The sequence below is a fragment of the Aureobasidium melanogenum genome (assembly GCF_000721775.1).
Source record: "Aureobasidium melanogenum CBS 110374 unplaced genomic scaffold scaffold_12, whole genome shotgun sequence".
NCBI classification, from domain to species: Eukaryota; Fungi; Ascomycota; class Dothideomycetes; order Dothideales; family Saccotheciaceae; genus Aureobasidium; species Aureobasidium melanogenum.
In genome coordinates this window covers 125,893-141,416 of record NW_024470064.1, presented here as the reverse complement: position 1 = coordinate 141,416, position 15,524 = coordinate 125,893, and the positions used below count along the sequence as shown (strand labels likewise).

The window sequence follows — 15,524 nt, the reverse complement described above, 5'->3', positions numbered from 1 at the left end:
CGCCTTAGCAGCTTCAATCTCCTTTTCCATATTCTGCTCAGCAACCTCCATACTATTTGTCTTAGCAGGGGTCTGGGGAGCTGCAGCATCGACTTCAGCTCCCTCGAGAAGATCTCTGCCACCTTCATCTTCTTCCTCGTCGTCAGACTCTGTGCCACGAGTTGAACCTCCACGGTCGATTTCCTTTTGAGCTTCGTCCATTCTGCGGCGTACTTCGGCGGCTACACGCATGCCATCGGTGACAATGTTGTCCAGCATACCGCGAAGGCCCTTTCCTGGTGCCATGACGCCAGCGCCAGGGCCGCCGGGACTGAGGATGGGTAGGTTGACTTTGGCGGGAAGATTGCTGAAAGTCGTGAGGTTGGCTGTGGAGACGGTGCCAGCAGGTAAGGGTGCGTCGGCGAGATGGAAAGAGTTGGGGAAGCCAGAGTCGAAAAAGTTCTCGAGAGCTTCGTCCGCAAGAATAAGCATGCGGAAGGTTGGGAGCGTAATGAAGAGAGGGTGGTTGGGATCGAGTGCCTTGTTGGCAGCTGCGTTACGATTCGGTGTCGTTTGGCCAAAATCGAAGGGCTTATTGGTGACTGGTGTGACTGGAGTCTTGGTGATGGCTGGCACTACTGCTGGCGATTCTTCCGTCTTTGTATCTTTGTCTTTCGGTTTTTCGTCGCTCAATTGAAGCAGATCCTCTTCGCCATCCTCATCATCTTCATCGTCTCCGATACTGAAGGAGCTTAGGTTGTCTGCTACGGCGGAAGTTGAGTCCTCTGACTCCTTCTCGGTGTTTGCAGTGACCTCAGCAGATGGTGTAGTTGCTGGCGATTGATCTGGATCGGCATACTCAAAGCATCTTCGAATGAAAGCTGAAATACTACTCAAGAACTGCTCATCCTTGTTTACGCCTCTCAATGGCATACCGTCAGGCCCGATCTCGGCCTGAGCAGCAAGGTTGGTAGAAGATACAGACGGCGTGACAGATCCGGTCACGCCCCGCCTTGACAAGAATAGCAAAGCTTCTGAAATGCGCAAGATACCTTCTCTGTCAACCTTGCCGTCTTTGTCATCGTCGTAAAGATCAAAGAAATAGCTAATGTTGGACATGATGTCGCGAGGACCCTTGATGCGAGCGAATCCAGCGACAACCTTCTGTAAGCTGAGAGCTTTTGCGTCGTCTGTGTCCCAAGACTTGAAAAGACGCTGCAAGAACTCATGCTCGGCAGGCTCTGGACCAGAACCCCAGGGTGATAAAGAGATAGAGCGGGCGCGGAAAGTGTTTGCGAAGTAGCCACCATTCTTCTCGGACTCTTGCTTAGCGGGCGAGCTAGGCGAGTCTGTAACAGCCCATTTGGCAAGACCAGCCAAGAACTCTCTGAAGCTGTCGTAGTCCATTTCTGTAGGGCTAGGACCGAGTCCGACTCTGCCTTTCTCGACATTGCTGGGGATGCCGCTAACAATCTCAGCAGCCTTTGTTTTGGCAGCCTTTGCTCTGCGCTCTTGTTCTTGTTGAATCATCTCCATTCTTTGTTGTCTTTCATAAAGCACACCATAGAAACGATCATACAAGAAACCAAGATCGCTAGTACTCAGCTTCTTGCTTTCAGGGCCAAGATTTCTGATAGAGGTACGCTTTGCGAAGGACTCGATGTTGTCTAGGACAGCATCCTTGTGCTTGGCTCTCAAGTCAGAAATACTTTGTTGAGTGATGCCAGAGAACTCCTTGAAAGCGACGACCATCAAGGCTTGGAAATTGGTGACAGCTCTCAACTTGGGGTTCTCAGACTTGGGGTGAGCTGACTCGCCGAGACGAGCAAAGTATGACTTGAGGACTGAAATGAAGGTACCGTCGTCTGCGGCATCCAAAAGCTCCTCACCATTGACTCTGAGGATAGCCAAACCAATCTGGAATAAGACCTTGGGACCCTCGAGGAAGAAAACATCAAGAACTCGGAACGCAAACATCAAAGGCATTGAATTGATATAGAGCGAAAGGAACCAGGGCAAGGAGACGACAGATAGTTGAACATCTGACTTGGCGAGATGCTCGGAAAGAATGGGAAGAGTCCTCTCAACAAGCGATTCGAAGACTCGTTGATCCAAAAGAGTACCGTACATGGTTTGTGAATAGTATCCTGGTAGAAGTCGATCACAGAGGACTGAGAGGAGGTAAAAAGCCTGGGTTTCGGAAAGGTAGATGAGGAGAGCGGCAACGACAATGTTCATAGCTTGACAGTAGCCGACTTCCACATTGGTCCAGCTGTAGGCGGTAAGAACACGGCGCAGACGACCAATGCCCTCTTCGCTCTGGAAACCAGGATACTCAGGCAAACTGCGATTCAGGTCCTTTTCGATCTCGTCGATAGCAAGCGATTGTTGACCCTCGAATTTTGCTAATGTGTCCTGGTACAGTTTCGGTTGCTGCATCCGGAGATAGAAAGATCCAGATGTGAGCTCCCACACTTCACCGCGTAGACGGTTTGGTAGACCGATTCTGACAAGTCGAGGCAGATCTGGCTGTCTGACGAGCGTAGCATTGCGACCATTTTCTGCGGCCTGTTAGTACGTGTTCATGCTTGGGTGCTTTCCGAATGATAAATACCTCGTAAATACTCGTACCACAATCTCATCTTGCCCTTGTCTCTGAGCTTCTTGGGATCACCAGGATAGCGGAACTGCATGCCCAGACCGGCATCCGGAGGCTTCAGCTGATCTTCCGGATTCTGATCATCGACCAACTTTTCGGAAGGAGCGTCTTTCTCAGTGCGGCGCTTGGCCTCAGCAGCCAGCATAAACTCCGAGTAGCACTCTCCTACGACCTTGCGCATGCCATCGACTTCGCGCATACCCTCACGCAGACCTTTCTTCAGCATGTCACAGAACTTCTCGCACTGTACTCTACTGCCAGCCAGCTGGATTGTGAGCTTTGGTGCTGGCGGCGCCGTCTTGCCAGTGTGTTTTGTGTTTTTCTCGTCGGGGGCGGGATAGCCGTTCCAAGTAGTGATGGACAAGGCGAACATGTAGCTCTGGCTATGCAGACGCTCGACACGGCGCACGGCACATAGCGGAAGGGTGAAGCCATTGCCAGCAGGACCTGCACCATTGGTCTGACCTGTAAAGGCAGTAGACAGCGAGGTACTCGCGGTGGGAGAGAAGCTCGAGTTCTGAGTGGAGAAACACAGGAACTTCTCGGACAAGTGTAAGCGACCGACGTAGTGGTTTCCACGCTCACGGTCCCAATTGCTGCGCTCGTGACTCTTGCGTGGTGTATCGGATGGCGACTTGGACAAGGAAGCGGCCTTGGGAGGCAGGGTCAACTCGGCAGTGATCTCGTACAGCGGGTTCTGCGAGTCTGGCAGACGGAATTGGTGACGGAAGAGTGCGGCCTTGGACGAGCGGTTGTCCGAGGGGGTGAGGTTGTTCAAGGCAGGTTGCAGATTCTGGTCAACAAAGACCTGGGCCTTTTGGGCAAAGTTGGACAAGCTGTTCCACATGATGTTGCTGCTGTTCGGTGCTGTCGATGTCACACTAGCAACTTGTGAAGGAGGGAATCACTGAACAGTAGGCCAGTCAGGAACAGACAATGGATGGCCCCAGGAGCCGCGCGATGTGATCTCAAGTCGGCATGCGAGCTGTAACTCTACTGCTCTGCCTTGTCGTATAGGTCTGCGGTAGCGATAGAAAGTGTCTTGTGTTTCTCCTTCCGAGCGTCATGCTCATGCCCAAGGTACGAGTACCTCGCTGTTGTGGGCAGCTTCCCCCTCCGGCTTGGCCCGGTCTAGTAGACAGGGTCCATCAGACCCTGTTCAAGCCTCTTGCGCCTCCTTTTTCTTATTTTTATTCTTATACCCACTTGTGCATAGCTATAAAAGCGCTATAGTTATATCTAGCTACCTCTTTTCCTTGTTACACTTGTTTTGTTGCTGAACAAAGGTGAAGGAACTGACTGCGGAAAGGCAGCTTATGACGTAAGCTGAAACTCGAAGGCTCGTGCGCTCAAGACAGGGTTACCTAAATCACATGAAGAAATAGAGCATCGACGACAACATCGTTGTAGTAGAATGAACGATCAGGTAGGCTCAGATGTAGTGAGCACACCTTGTTGAGCGACATTGGCTTAGCATGGCGAGGGAGGTCATCATCAAATCCTTCTCTGTATCGAATTTTGTACTCTCAAGCATCGGTATCCACGGATGGAAACAGTACTGGGAATTGTATCTGTTCATTGTTTGTGGTGTGTATCGATTTGCCTTTTGTGGCATGATTATCTATGTAAGTCTAAAGGGTATCTGTTCAAAACGCTAAATTAAAGAAATATACAACGAATGCGTGAAACCGAGACTCCCTCAAGCGCTCTTGGTCTTTCTACCTCTAACCCTGGTAAACCAAGTAATAAAGTAGATTAGCGCAACATTAGACACCACCGCAAACACCAAAAAGATACCCCAATCCCTCCATCTCTGGCTGTAGTAATAGTCCATGGTAGCTGCATACTCTGATCCAGTAGAATAAGGACAATATCCACAGTTCTCAGTTGCGTCAGGATTAACAAGGTATCCAGTGCTGCGGGCAAGGTAGTCGGCAGCATACGCAGCACAAGTTTGGCCAGCGGGAGGATCGAAGCGAGCAAGGTCATTGGCAGAGCAATTGACAGGAACAGGCTTCAAAAGGTTGCTCACGCTGCCGCCGAAGAACCAGCGGAAGGGGTCGAGCCAGTAGAGCCAATTGCGGTAGAAGTCGTTGAGTGCGGCGTGAGGGATCAGTGTACCGTTAAAAATCATAAGGATATTCCAGAAAAGTGCAGAGGCAAGACCACAAGTCTGCATGTTGGAGAACATGGTTGCAAGAACTTGGTTCCAGGTTAAAGCGAAGATACCACAGGTGATGAATTGGAGGTACTCGTAACCTGCGATGGTGGTCTCGGTGCTATAGCCGACTGTCCAGTACATGCAGAAGTAGATCAGAGTAAAGCCGACAATCATATAAGGCACTTCGACAGAGATCATGGCAGTTGTCAGAGCCTTCCAGGAATAGATGCCGTTTCTCTCGCGGGCTTCGAACGTTGCCCACTTGCTGAACCACATGGACTGAAGATCAGGAGCGACAGCAGGAATGATCTGAACAATGATGAGAAGGTTGAGCATGTTGTTCTGCAAACCTTGGATATCGGTCTTGACCATGAAATAGGTGAAGGAGATGAAAAGCTCACACCACAAGAATTTGAAGAAGCGACTGAAGTTGTAGCTGCCATCACGCCAGACCGAGATCCAATGACGCTTGGTAACAGCCTTGATCTGAGGCCAGATGGGCATAGCAAATTCACCCTTGCTGGAGGAAGTAGACTGGACGACAACAGATGCCTTCTCGTTGATCATCTCGATAGTCTGCTGAACACGAGCCTTCTCAGGTGATTGAAGCCAGTTGTCGTGCCAGACAGCGGAGTTGTCGGCGCCAGAGACGGTGGAGATGATGAATTCGGCAGGATTCTCGGATTCGTTCATGTGTGCGCCATAACGATCGAAGTACTCGACAACCTTTCCAGAGTTCTTGCCAGTCTCACCGAAGTAAATGGTACGACCGCCAGGTGCGAGGAGAAGGACGTGATCGAACATTTCAAAGAGCACACCGGATGGCTGATGGATAGTACAGATAATGGGGATGCCCTCCCTTGCGATTCTCTGCAGGAAGTGGACAATACTGTAAGCAGCTTGCGAATCTAGACCACTTGTAGGCTCATCTAGGAACAGGAGTGAGCTTGGTTTAGCAGCGAGCTCAACTGCAATGGTGACACGCTTGCGCTCCTCGACTCCGAGACCACCCTCACCGGGTGTACCAATGAGAGCATCGGCGATAGGGCCTAATTCGAGCAGCTTGATGATATACTCGCAGTACTCCATCTTCTCAGCATGAGGAACATCAGCAGGTTGGCGGAGCTCAGCAGAGAATTGAAGGGCTTCTCTGACAGTCGAGAATGGCTCATGCACATCTTGCTGCATGGCAAAACCACAAGATCTTCCGAAGGTAGCGTCAAGAGGATGACCATTGAGTCTCATGGCACCTTCAACGCGGCCTTCACTCTTTCTCTGACTGATAGTGTCCAAGAGAGTAGTCTTTCCAGCTCCAGAAGCTCCCATTAGGGCAGTAAGTTGACCTGGACGGGCGTAGGCAGAGACGTTCTGAAGGAGCTGCTTTTCGCCATCTGCCACGTTCACGAAGTAGTTGACATTCTCGAAGGTGAATGAAGATCCATTGTCTCCGACCTTTCCATGTTCGCTGGCATTATCGTCGATGTGAGTGGCTGAAGAGGCAGAAGATGCGGGGTCCAGGGTCAAGTTCTCAACGGTACGGCTGGGTTGCTTTTCAAGGTCTTGCTCGCCGAGTGTCATGCCACTGGAGTTGGCAGTGGTTGGCATAGTCTCGGTCTGAGCACCACGCTTGAAGACGTGACCGCTAGCACCACCCTGTTCGCGAGCAGTAAAGGCAAGACCGACGGCTGCAATGATGGTGTAGATGGCCCACATGGCAAGGATAATACCAAAGTTTCTCCAAAGATTGGATCTGTGCATGTCATATGTCAACGCGAGGTAAGTTGAACCAGGTACATCCGGACTGCCCTTGACACTACCAGGCAATGTGCAGCCCTGATTGGCAAGGTTATTGTAGCCGGGACCACTAGGAACCATCTGAGAATCAGTGCAAGAGAGCGTAATGTCGTAAAACTCGTTTCCCATCAGGGCTTCCAAAGCCCAGGGTGAGGGTGAGATGCGGCGGATCCAGCTACCCCACTTGTGCAAAGTCGGCCATGGAGGAGCGAAACCAGAGTATGTAAGGCAGGGAGGAATCGCAGCTCCAGCCATCAACAACGCGAGATTGAGGTTGGGAGCGATTGCGCCGATCATGCGGAACAAAGCACTGGTAGCTCCGTAGTGGACCCAGACGATAAGGGAGAAGATGAAGAATTGAGATGCCGTCTTGCCGAGACCAAGCATGAAGTAGTAACAGCAAGAAAAGACCAGGGCTTGGAACAGTGAGATAGGAAGGTCAGCGATAGTCTGAGCCAGAACGTAAGCAGACGGGTGAGAAAGACCAAGCTTTCTCTGCTTGACGACGATCGAGCGAGAAAGCACAGTGGCGGGAGTTTCGGCAAGCGCGTTGAGGAAGAAGTAAATCAAAGAGAAGAAGATAGCACCACCACGCTCGTAAGAACCAGTTGCAGTCTTAGGTGCCATGTAGAAAGCGGAACCAGTAATGACAGCGTTGACAGCATTGAGCATGAGGAGGGTGTAGAGAGTGTTACGATCACCCCAGGTGAGTTGGTAGTGACGTTTCATGGCGGTAACGACTTGCTGGGGTAGCGAGTGTGGCTCTGCCGCTGTCTTGCTGACACCAGATGAGCGGACTCGCTGGACTTCAGCCTTGAAGTCGTTGACGTAAGATGCGTTCGAAGCGTGCTCGGCGCGGTAGGCTGCGATATCCTGTTGCATCTCTGTGTAAAACGCGCTCTCTCTGAAAGCCTGTGCGAACTCGTCTGGTGTCGAAGGGACGGGGCCAACATGGTCGCTGCGAACAGTTCGCTCGGTCACGGATGTGACGGCAGTCAAAAAATCAGGTGTGGTCTGTCTGGGTTCGCAGTGGTAACCAAGATCGATGAAGTATTGACGTGCAGCAGCGGCTCTTCCAGAGAAGATCATTCTGCCCTTGTAAAGGACGAGTACACGGTCGAAGCATTGATCGTAGATGGATTGTGATGTTTGATACATGGTGACAATGTTGGCCATGCCAGTCTTTCTCGACATATCCTTGAGTAGGCGACAGAAGGCGAGAGCAGATGAAGAATCCAGACCACGAGAAGGATTGTCGAAACATGCAACAGCCGGATTTGTCGTCAAGACTTCAGCCAGTGACACACGCTTGCGCTCACCACCAGATACACCTCTTACAAAAGAGTTTCCGACAATGGTGTTGATGGTGTGCGAAATGCCAAACTTGTCAAGAAGTTTTGATCGCATGTTCTGCTTGAAGTCGGCCTTCTTTTGTTCGTCCTTTGCTGGCTTGCGCAATTCCAAGGCATAATCGAGCGTATTTCCAACAGACAGCTTTGGGAAATGGTTGTCCTCCTCGTTGTTATAGACAATCTCCGACTTGTACAACTTTCTGGCTTCAGCGGAAGGGATAGTAGAATAGTCGACCTGACCTTCTACACCAACAAAAGACTCGATATCACTAGCAATGGCACGTAGTGTCGTCGAGCATCCGGCTCCAGGAGTTCCTAGTACGAGTAGCGTTTCTCCAGGCTGAACGACTCCAGAAACATCTTGGATCAAGTTGCGAACATTCTTTCGGCGGTTGCCAGCGAATAATTTTACAGCCTGGTAGGGTAATGTGATGATGTTCTCTAGCACCTGGGCGAAATCTGTGACTGTGTTTTCTTCTGCTGCTACGCCTGTGACGGTGATGTTCTCGAAAACAACACCAAGGCGGCGACCATCTGGTCTGTAGACTGGCAGCTCGTTCACCTAGATAGTATCAGTATGAATGATCTATACTTTAGAAAGGAGGAATCCTATTTTACTTACCTCTTTCTCAGCCATTTTCAAGAGCCTGAGCGTATGCCCGTAGAAGTGGCTTGGAGAATAATAGCGAGAAGGCGCAAACACAGATATGGATGCCCATCTTGAAAGGGGTTCCTCAAACTATATATCTCAGACGGCAAATACTGCTTACTCGATGTTTCCGCACAATTATCAAGCACAGGTCCACATATCCGTTGCAAGCGTACGACATACAGAAGAGATGCCGAGTTGATATCGAAGCCTGCCTCCCTATGATTGGTCGCGACGCCGAGCGAGCTCGGAAGCGCCCGAGCTTTTGTCTTCTGCTCGGATGCCTCAACCAATCATGAGAGTCAGGCCGACAATTTTCATTCCCGAAGGCGATTCCGCAATGCTTCTTCCATGAGTCTCGCCGAACAAGTTGACATGTTCTTGACAGATTTGCCATGTGCCGGTTCAGCGTCGACGCGTCCGTGTCCTGGAAGACGTTTAATCTCATCGATCAGACGCGATTCGTATGAGATTGATGCCATTCGTGGTCATGTCCAACTTCCGAAGACAAAGTCAAGTGCCGAGATGGACTTTTGTACGAGCCGGTTACCAACAAGTCTACGGCTGGGGGAGATTCTACTACGGATGTGCGAGTTTTGTGCGTTGGACGATTTGAAGCTTGTTGTCGTCTGGCTCCTAAGTCGATGTCCATATCGTTATACTATCTGTGGCTGATGTAGGAACATTTGGTTGCTAGCATTTGTTCTACTATGCAATGGTCAAGTAGGTGTGTTATAGTGATAGCTTAGTACCTAACTGCTGTGAATGAGCGAGCAGATCTTTAGTGTTCCGGAGTTGTTGAAGTTGCATGGCCCATAGCGATAATGTGAATCTTGAGTGACCTCGGATTATTGTTATATTGGAGGAATTGGCATGTGAAGATGTGAAAGGCTGCGTCGAATCACTTCTGAGCTGTCAAGTCGGGCACTCAAGAGGCAACAAGAGCTCACCGTAATGGAAGACGGAGAACCATCGATTCGACTACTTGATTACTCGGTCTCAACATAACCTTGTCTTTCGTTACTCGACGTGAGGTGACGATGGGTTACTATTCTGATCGAGACAGGGTCGCGGCGTGGGTGTTGAACGCGGAGAGGCAGTCGCGGCTTGGGCCGAGACGAATCGCGACTCTCAGAAGCGCTACATCATCTCTATACAGCAACACACGACAAAACATGTCATCGGCACCGCAAAATCCTCTGAAGAGACAAAGAGCCGGATCAACAATCAAGCGTACACATCAACTCAGTCACATCCAACAACTGCCGCCAGCGACCGAGCCCGCGCCGCAAGATGAAGCTTTTGTGCAGGCGCAGCTATTGCGCTCCATCTGCACCGCCTTGACCGTCGTCGGCTATGACAGTGTCAAGCCTTCAGCGCTGGAGATGTTCCGCGCAGAGGTTGATGAATGTGAGAAATTTGTTAACAAAGAACAAAGTGCGCACAAATGGCTAATGCGACGCAATCCAGACATGACCAACTTCCTCACCACAGTCAAAGACTCGATGCGAGCCTCGCGACGGACGACGGCCATACCGCAAGATTTCATATTCGCTCTCGCAGAAGCTGGTCTGGAATCACATCACCTGGATCCGCACCTTGATCTGCGCCTACCGGACGACATTGCCAATCCTACCATACCACCCCCACGACCAGACGAAGCTCCTCCACCCGATCTTGCTCCCATGCTTGGGCCAGAGTTGGTCACCCCTGCCGCCCAGCAATACGCATACATTCCTTCACATTTCCCACCGCTGCCCAGCCGTCACGCCTGGCAAAGTACCGCCCTTTTCACACAACGAGAACAAGACCCGAGACGCATCCGCGAGCGCGCAACAGACGAAGGTGTCCAAGCCGAGCATGCTCTACGCAAACTCACAACCGCCAACAAAGCTCGTTCACGCCAACCGATTGTCGACAAGGCTAAGGATATGCTATGGCAAGAAACCATCTCAGACTTGCAGGAGGACGGTGAAGATCCTCTTCCCACAACGAAGGATGCAGATGGAGACATCAGGCTAGATGGATACTCGAATGATTATGGAAGTGACAAGGCTGCCAGTATGGCTGATTTGATACGTAGAGGTGGTGGATTGATGGTTAACCACGACCGCAATCATTGGCGAAGAGGAAGAGGCGCTGTGCATATTTGATCAACCCAAAATTCTCATCTTTAGCGAGGCGTTTTGTTCTTTCATGGGAGTTTTTGGCTGGGGATGGGGCATGGAATGGACATGAGCAAAATTAAAGGCAGTCATGAGATACCCCCAAAATCAATCACACACTTGCTATGCCTTTGAAGTGCCACCAGCGTTGTTCTTTGATCTTATATCTTGCGAGCGATTGCTTTCTTCCCGTTTCGATATATGCGTAGTAGGCTCCTTCCTTTGCGCCAGGGAAGAAAAAAGGAGAATAAAAAGAAATGAACTCCATGACGCCTGCCTATTACCAGAACTCCATGCCCATCATCCAACGCCATGTCAATACAAAGCAGCCATTTCGCCATCAACTCTCCGTCTCCCAAGCCGTCGTCTCAACCATAAGTCCATCTTTACACCTAAACAACCTTCGTCAGCCTATCATTGGCCGTCTCATTTCCCCGCACCCTCTTCTCTTGCTCTCTCTCCATCTTTCTTCTCCTTGTAGCTCACCTTCTAAAAACCCTCTGAATCGGCTCACACACCACAATCCCATTCTTGTGTTTTTTGTGTGCTTGCACATCACAATTGAACTGCATAATCTCCATCAACGCGCAGTCGGAGAGTTTCTGCTGGGCTTGAGGTTTGCGCAGTTTTCCCGTGGGGAGGATTTGAACTTTTTGTTCGAGATCGAAAGGGTGGAAAGGGTGGATTGTTGGCGCCATTGCAAAGACGAAGAAGAGGGGATTGTTGAAGTTGTAGAGTGGAAAATCGGTGTTGGTGGTAAGAAGGAAGCAAGAGATGTCTGCTGAAGATCTGGGGACGAGGGAGCTGGGTCAGGTGCGAAGTCAGAGGTTGGATGAGGTGAGTTTTTATTGTTTTTCTGTTTGTTTTGCACCACAATCATTGTTTCTTGTTTCTTTCAATTTGGTCATCTTCCAGACGTAACAAAGCTGTACACACTATACCAAGACCAAAAAAAAAAGATGCATATCCAAATCATTACGTTTCGCTCCCATCAAGCCCACAAGATTTTTATACCCCTAGCATCACCATCACTTCCACTCCTATCATTACTCTTTACTAACACCACAGAAGCTTCTAACAACCCTCCGCCTCCTACACGACCCATCCTCAAACTCAAAACTCGGGGTCCCTGCTTTGGACAAGCTTCTCTCAACTCACACCAAACCATACGACCCTACAAACTTCTCTACCATACCGGCACCTCCCATTATTGAGATTAGCAGTCATGTGCCCAAGTCCGGTAAGACTGAGTTTTTGTACTGGGTGATTGCGAGTTTGGTGCTGGGAGGTGGAGACGGTGAAGTGGAAGGGGCAGAAGTGGGAGATGCGGTTGATGAGGTGGGAGATGGTTTGGGAACGACATCAGATCATGCCGGAGACGATATGGAGCAACCTACGGAGGAGCATTCGACACTAGATGCATCTGCAGCTGCCCAAACGGATGCCATGACATTCCAAACCGAAGACCAATCAGATCAACCACTCCACAACTCAGCACAACAAACCAATCCCCCCAGTCGACATAACAAACCCACACCAAAAGCGATAGCCCTCCTCTCGACCAGTCTCGTCAACATCCCTCGACTCTCTCAAATCCTCCTCAGCCACCTGCTCTCCAGAAATCCCACCCTCTCCCTCTTGGAAGCTCAAGCCAAAGTCCACACCGCACTCTCTCACATCCACATCTACCACCCGACCTCTTTACCTTCCCTCATCACCACGATTTCTTCTCTACCTGGCTACTTTCTTTCTCCTTCCAACACGAGTAAAGAAAGAAGATTAGGCGCCATTTTGATTTCCCGCCCATCTGCTTATTTCTGGGAAGACAAGATTGCGGTTGCTCCTACCTCAGCCTCCTCGACGACAGGGAAATTACCAGCTCTGGCATCGACATTAAAACGTGTGGCTGTTACTCTTCAAGCTCCAGTGTTCTACACCACCTCGCACTTGTCTGGCCCTTCAGCTTCCTCTACAAACACCACAACCCCTTCCACTCTTCCCTCGTTCTTATCTCTCCCTCCGGCTTTACCACCCCCATTCGCAACTCTTCCATCTCTCCGCCTTATAATCTCCAAACTCCCAGTCCAAGGCTTCAACAAAGACATCGATGCAGAAACAGCTTTGAGACAAAGAGGAGCTAGGGATGCAGCGGTGAGGGAAGCGAAATTCAGAGTCAGCGTCAATCAATGGGGAAAGGAGGGGAGTGAGAGGGATAGGAATGTAGGGTTCGAACTTGTGATTGATGGGGGAGGCGTGAGGGTTATTTAGCTTTGCAGAAACAGAAAGAAAGATAAAAGAGGAGACAGCAGAAACATATGAACCCAAGAAACATCTTCCTCTCACTTCTTCGACGCAATTTTGCTCATTTGCTAGAAATCACACACTCAAAGCAAAACATACACATATCACACATATCACACAACTTGCATCCAAGGACGAGTCAAGAGCAGCGAGGTCATATCCAGAAATGATGTAGAATTCAAAAGGTGCAAAAAGGCTATCCCGAGAAGAAGCAAAAGAGGAAACCATAAAAAGGGGCAAACCTCGCTGAAAAGAAAAACATCCAAAGCTAACCCGCGTTTTGTAAAGGCAAGCAAAAGCAACAAAACAAATCCCATCTACAAACGTCCAGCGCAAGATAAGATGCCCCTCCAGTGTGAATAGCGCCCAAGCAAAAAAGTCGAAAGAAAAAAGAGGTTCGGTGGTCGTGTAAAGGTGAGAAGAGAGGTATCGACGTGAGAGAGGATAGAAAACAGAGGTGCAAATGACATCAACATAAAAAGCGCCCATCTCGCCAAGGGTCATAAGAAACAGCAAAACGTAGGCCAGCAAAAATCAAGCCTCGTGCTCGTCCCCAAAAGGACTTTCACCACGAGGAACCTGATATTGTTGTCTGCTCAACCTCCGTGCTGCAAGACTACCTCTCATACTAGCCGTCTCTTCAATCACAGCCGATAAACCTCCAGGTGTTCTTTTCGGCTGTACAGGAGGAGAAATGCTCGCAGCATCTGAGAATGGCGAAGCGTCGATTTCTTGATCCGGTGTTGTGGCTGTAGAACTCGCCAATGGACTCGAGACATTCGGTTTCGTTTGCGAAGTAATGGAAGAAGATTCAGGCGAAATTGGGAATCTGCCTTTTTTGGATTTTCCGCCTCCTACAGTGAGTAAAGTGGGCTTGCCATAGCTTGCACTGCTAAGGGTTTGTTGTGAGGAGTTCGAGTTTGAGGAGCCGGGTCTGATGGCATCGACTGAAGTCGGCATGACAATGTTTAGTTTTCTGCCGCTGGCGCTTCTGTTTAGTGGGTTTGCGATTTCATCGGCGGGAGTGGTTTGAGGTGGTGTTGAGGTTGGTGTGCCACTGTTTCCACTCTTTACGCTGACGACGTTTGCTTTTCCGCGTAGAACGGTTTGGGCGGGCATGGGGTTCACCACGGCATCGTCGCGGTAGGTGGCAATGCTGCTGCGAGCGAGTGAGGGTGTAATACTGGGTCGACCGAAGAAAGTGCTGCGGTTGTCCAATGAAGACGAATCCGAGTATGTCGAGTCGCGAAGGTCGGCAGGGCTAAAGAACAGAGCTTCTCCATTAGACGAATGACCGCTGACAGGTGGGCCATGAGCAGCAGGGATCGGCGGCACAGGAGGAACATGTTCTTGGTTGCCGTTTCTGTTCATGACTCCAGGAATGTATGCGATAGGGATGAAGTTGGAAGCGCGGCTGAGGATGCTGTTGGCGACCGAGTGCACAGTATGTACCGACGCGCGTTCGGATCTGTGCATGTTGAAGTTGGACTTGCGGTTCTCTGCTTCATCCTCCTCTTCCCATTCTTCTTCCAATCTTACGCGGCGCGGTCGTATCACAAACCAGTAAAAGGCAAAGACGATAAGACCGATGAAGAAGACGCCTCCTATTACTCCTCCGGCAATGGCACCGACATTGGGACCAGAGTGTTGTGATGGGGCATCGTTGGAGACGACGCAAGTTGTGTATGCGCAAGTGTCGCAAGATTGAGGGACTAGTGAGCAGACTTTGCCTCCGGAACACGAGGGGCAAGAAGGGGTGGTTCCAGGACAGTCGACGCAGTTACGCTTGAAGAGAGTGTGCAAAGCCCTTTCAACATGAGGATGCACTGATAGCATATTGTTAGTATAAGGCATCTTGTTGATTTAAGCCAGAAGAGATAGGAGGCGCACCGTTGGAAAAGGTAGATTCCATGGCTGAGAGGTTCGTCGGTGTAAGCTCTTTGTTGTGTCGTCGGGGGCTGTCGGTATAGGCGTCGCAATCTCGGAGACCTAACACAAAGGCGACAAGGAAGATTTGGTTTGTTTTCTTTGTCCTCTTGTGCTTTGTTCAAGTGGATTAATCAAGGAGGCTGGTTGTGCGACGAAGGCCGGGTGGGCGCAGATGGCAAGGAAGGGTTTGGTTTGTTATCGCGAAATGGCACCGCTTTTCAACGGCCGGCGCGAGCAAAGAGGGGGAAGGGGAAGAACAGACGTCGTAAGAGCAAAGAATGGAGAAGGTATAATAAACGACCTGCGCTGCTAGAAAGAAAGACAACAAAAGAAGCGAGAGACGAGAAGAAACAGCAGCGAAAGCGAGTGAAGTGCTGTGTAGTTAATACAAGGTTGTTTATTAGTGCGAGGGTAGTAAAATTGCGTGTCGCGTTTGAAGATCTCAGCTTGGTGGTTGCGCAAAAGACGAACGGTCAACAAGGGGAGGATGGAGAAGGGGACAGAGTGGAGCAGCAACTGCAAGACGGCCAAGAGA

At 50.2% G+C, this 15,524-nt stretch overlaps 6 protein-coding genes across 6 annotated transcripts; 2 read left to right on the top strand and 4 right to left on the bottom strand.

Annotated features, from left to right (window-relative positions):
- Positions 1-123: 123 nt before the first annotated feature.
- On the bottom strand, positions 124-3,383 carry M437DRAFT_18649 (TBC-domain-containing protein; the record flags this gene model as incomplete). Its single annotated transcript, XM_041018968.1, has 2 exons — positions 124-2,540; positions 2,594-3,383. Coding segments are annotated over 2 exons (3,207 nt in total), but the record flags the coding sequence as incomplete, so codon positions are not given.
- Positions 3,384-4,337: 954 nt separating this feature from the next.
- On the bottom strand, positions 4,338-8,582 carry M437DRAFT_85017 (uncharacterized protein; the record flags this gene model as incomplete). The annotated part of the gene is made up of 2 exons (XM_041028209.1): positions 4,338-8,507; positions 8,568-8,582. The coding sequence occupies 2 exons, from the start codon at positions 8,580-8,582 to the stop codon at positions 4,338-4,340; spliced, it is 4,185 nt and encodes a 1,394-aa protein (XP_040879131.1).
- Positions 8,583-9,769: 1,187 nt separating this feature from the next.
- On the top strand, positions 9,770-10,747 carry M437DRAFT_75792 (uncharacterized protein; the record flags this gene model as incomplete). Its single annotated transcript, XM_041026487.1, has 2 exons — positions 9,770-10,004; positions 10,065-10,747. The coding sequence occupies 2 exons, from the start codon at positions 9,770-9,772 to the stop codon at positions 10,745-10,747; spliced, it is 918 nt and encodes a 305-aa protein (XP_040879130.1).
- A 352-nt stretch (positions 10,748-11,099) lies between these two features.
- On the bottom strand, positions 11,100-11,457 carry M437DRAFT_75791 (uncharacterized protein; the record flags this gene model as incomplete). The annotated part of the gene is made up of 2 exons (XM_041026486.1): positions 11,100-11,151; positions 11,246-11,457. 2 exons carry the CDS (start codon positions 11,455-11,457, stop codon positions 11,100-11,102), a joined length of 264 nt encoding a protein of 87 aa, XP_040879129.1.
- Positions 11,458-11,533: 76 nt separating this feature from the next.
- On the top strand, positions 11,534-13,027 carry M437DRAFT_66548 (uncharacterized protein; the record flags this gene model as incomplete). The annotated part of the gene is made up of 2 exons (XM_041024775.1): positions 11,534-11,596; positions 11,831-13,027. The coding sequence occupies 2 exons, from the start codon at positions 11,534-11,536 to the stop codon at positions 13,025-13,027; spliced, it is 1,260 nt and encodes a 419-aa protein (XP_040879128.1).
- Positions 13,028-13,871: 844 nt separating this feature from the next.
- On the bottom strand, positions 13,872-14,972 carry M437DRAFT_66547 (uncharacterized protein; the record flags this gene model as incomplete). The annotated part of the gene is made up of 3 exons (XM_041024774.1): positions 13,872-13,889; positions 13,919-14,886; positions 14,951-14,972. The coding sequence occupies 3 exons, from the start codon at positions 14,970-14,972 to the stop codon at positions 13,872-13,874; spliced, it is 1,008 nt and encodes a 335-aa protein (XP_040879127.1).
- Positions 14,973-15,524: the final 552 nt, after the last annotated feature.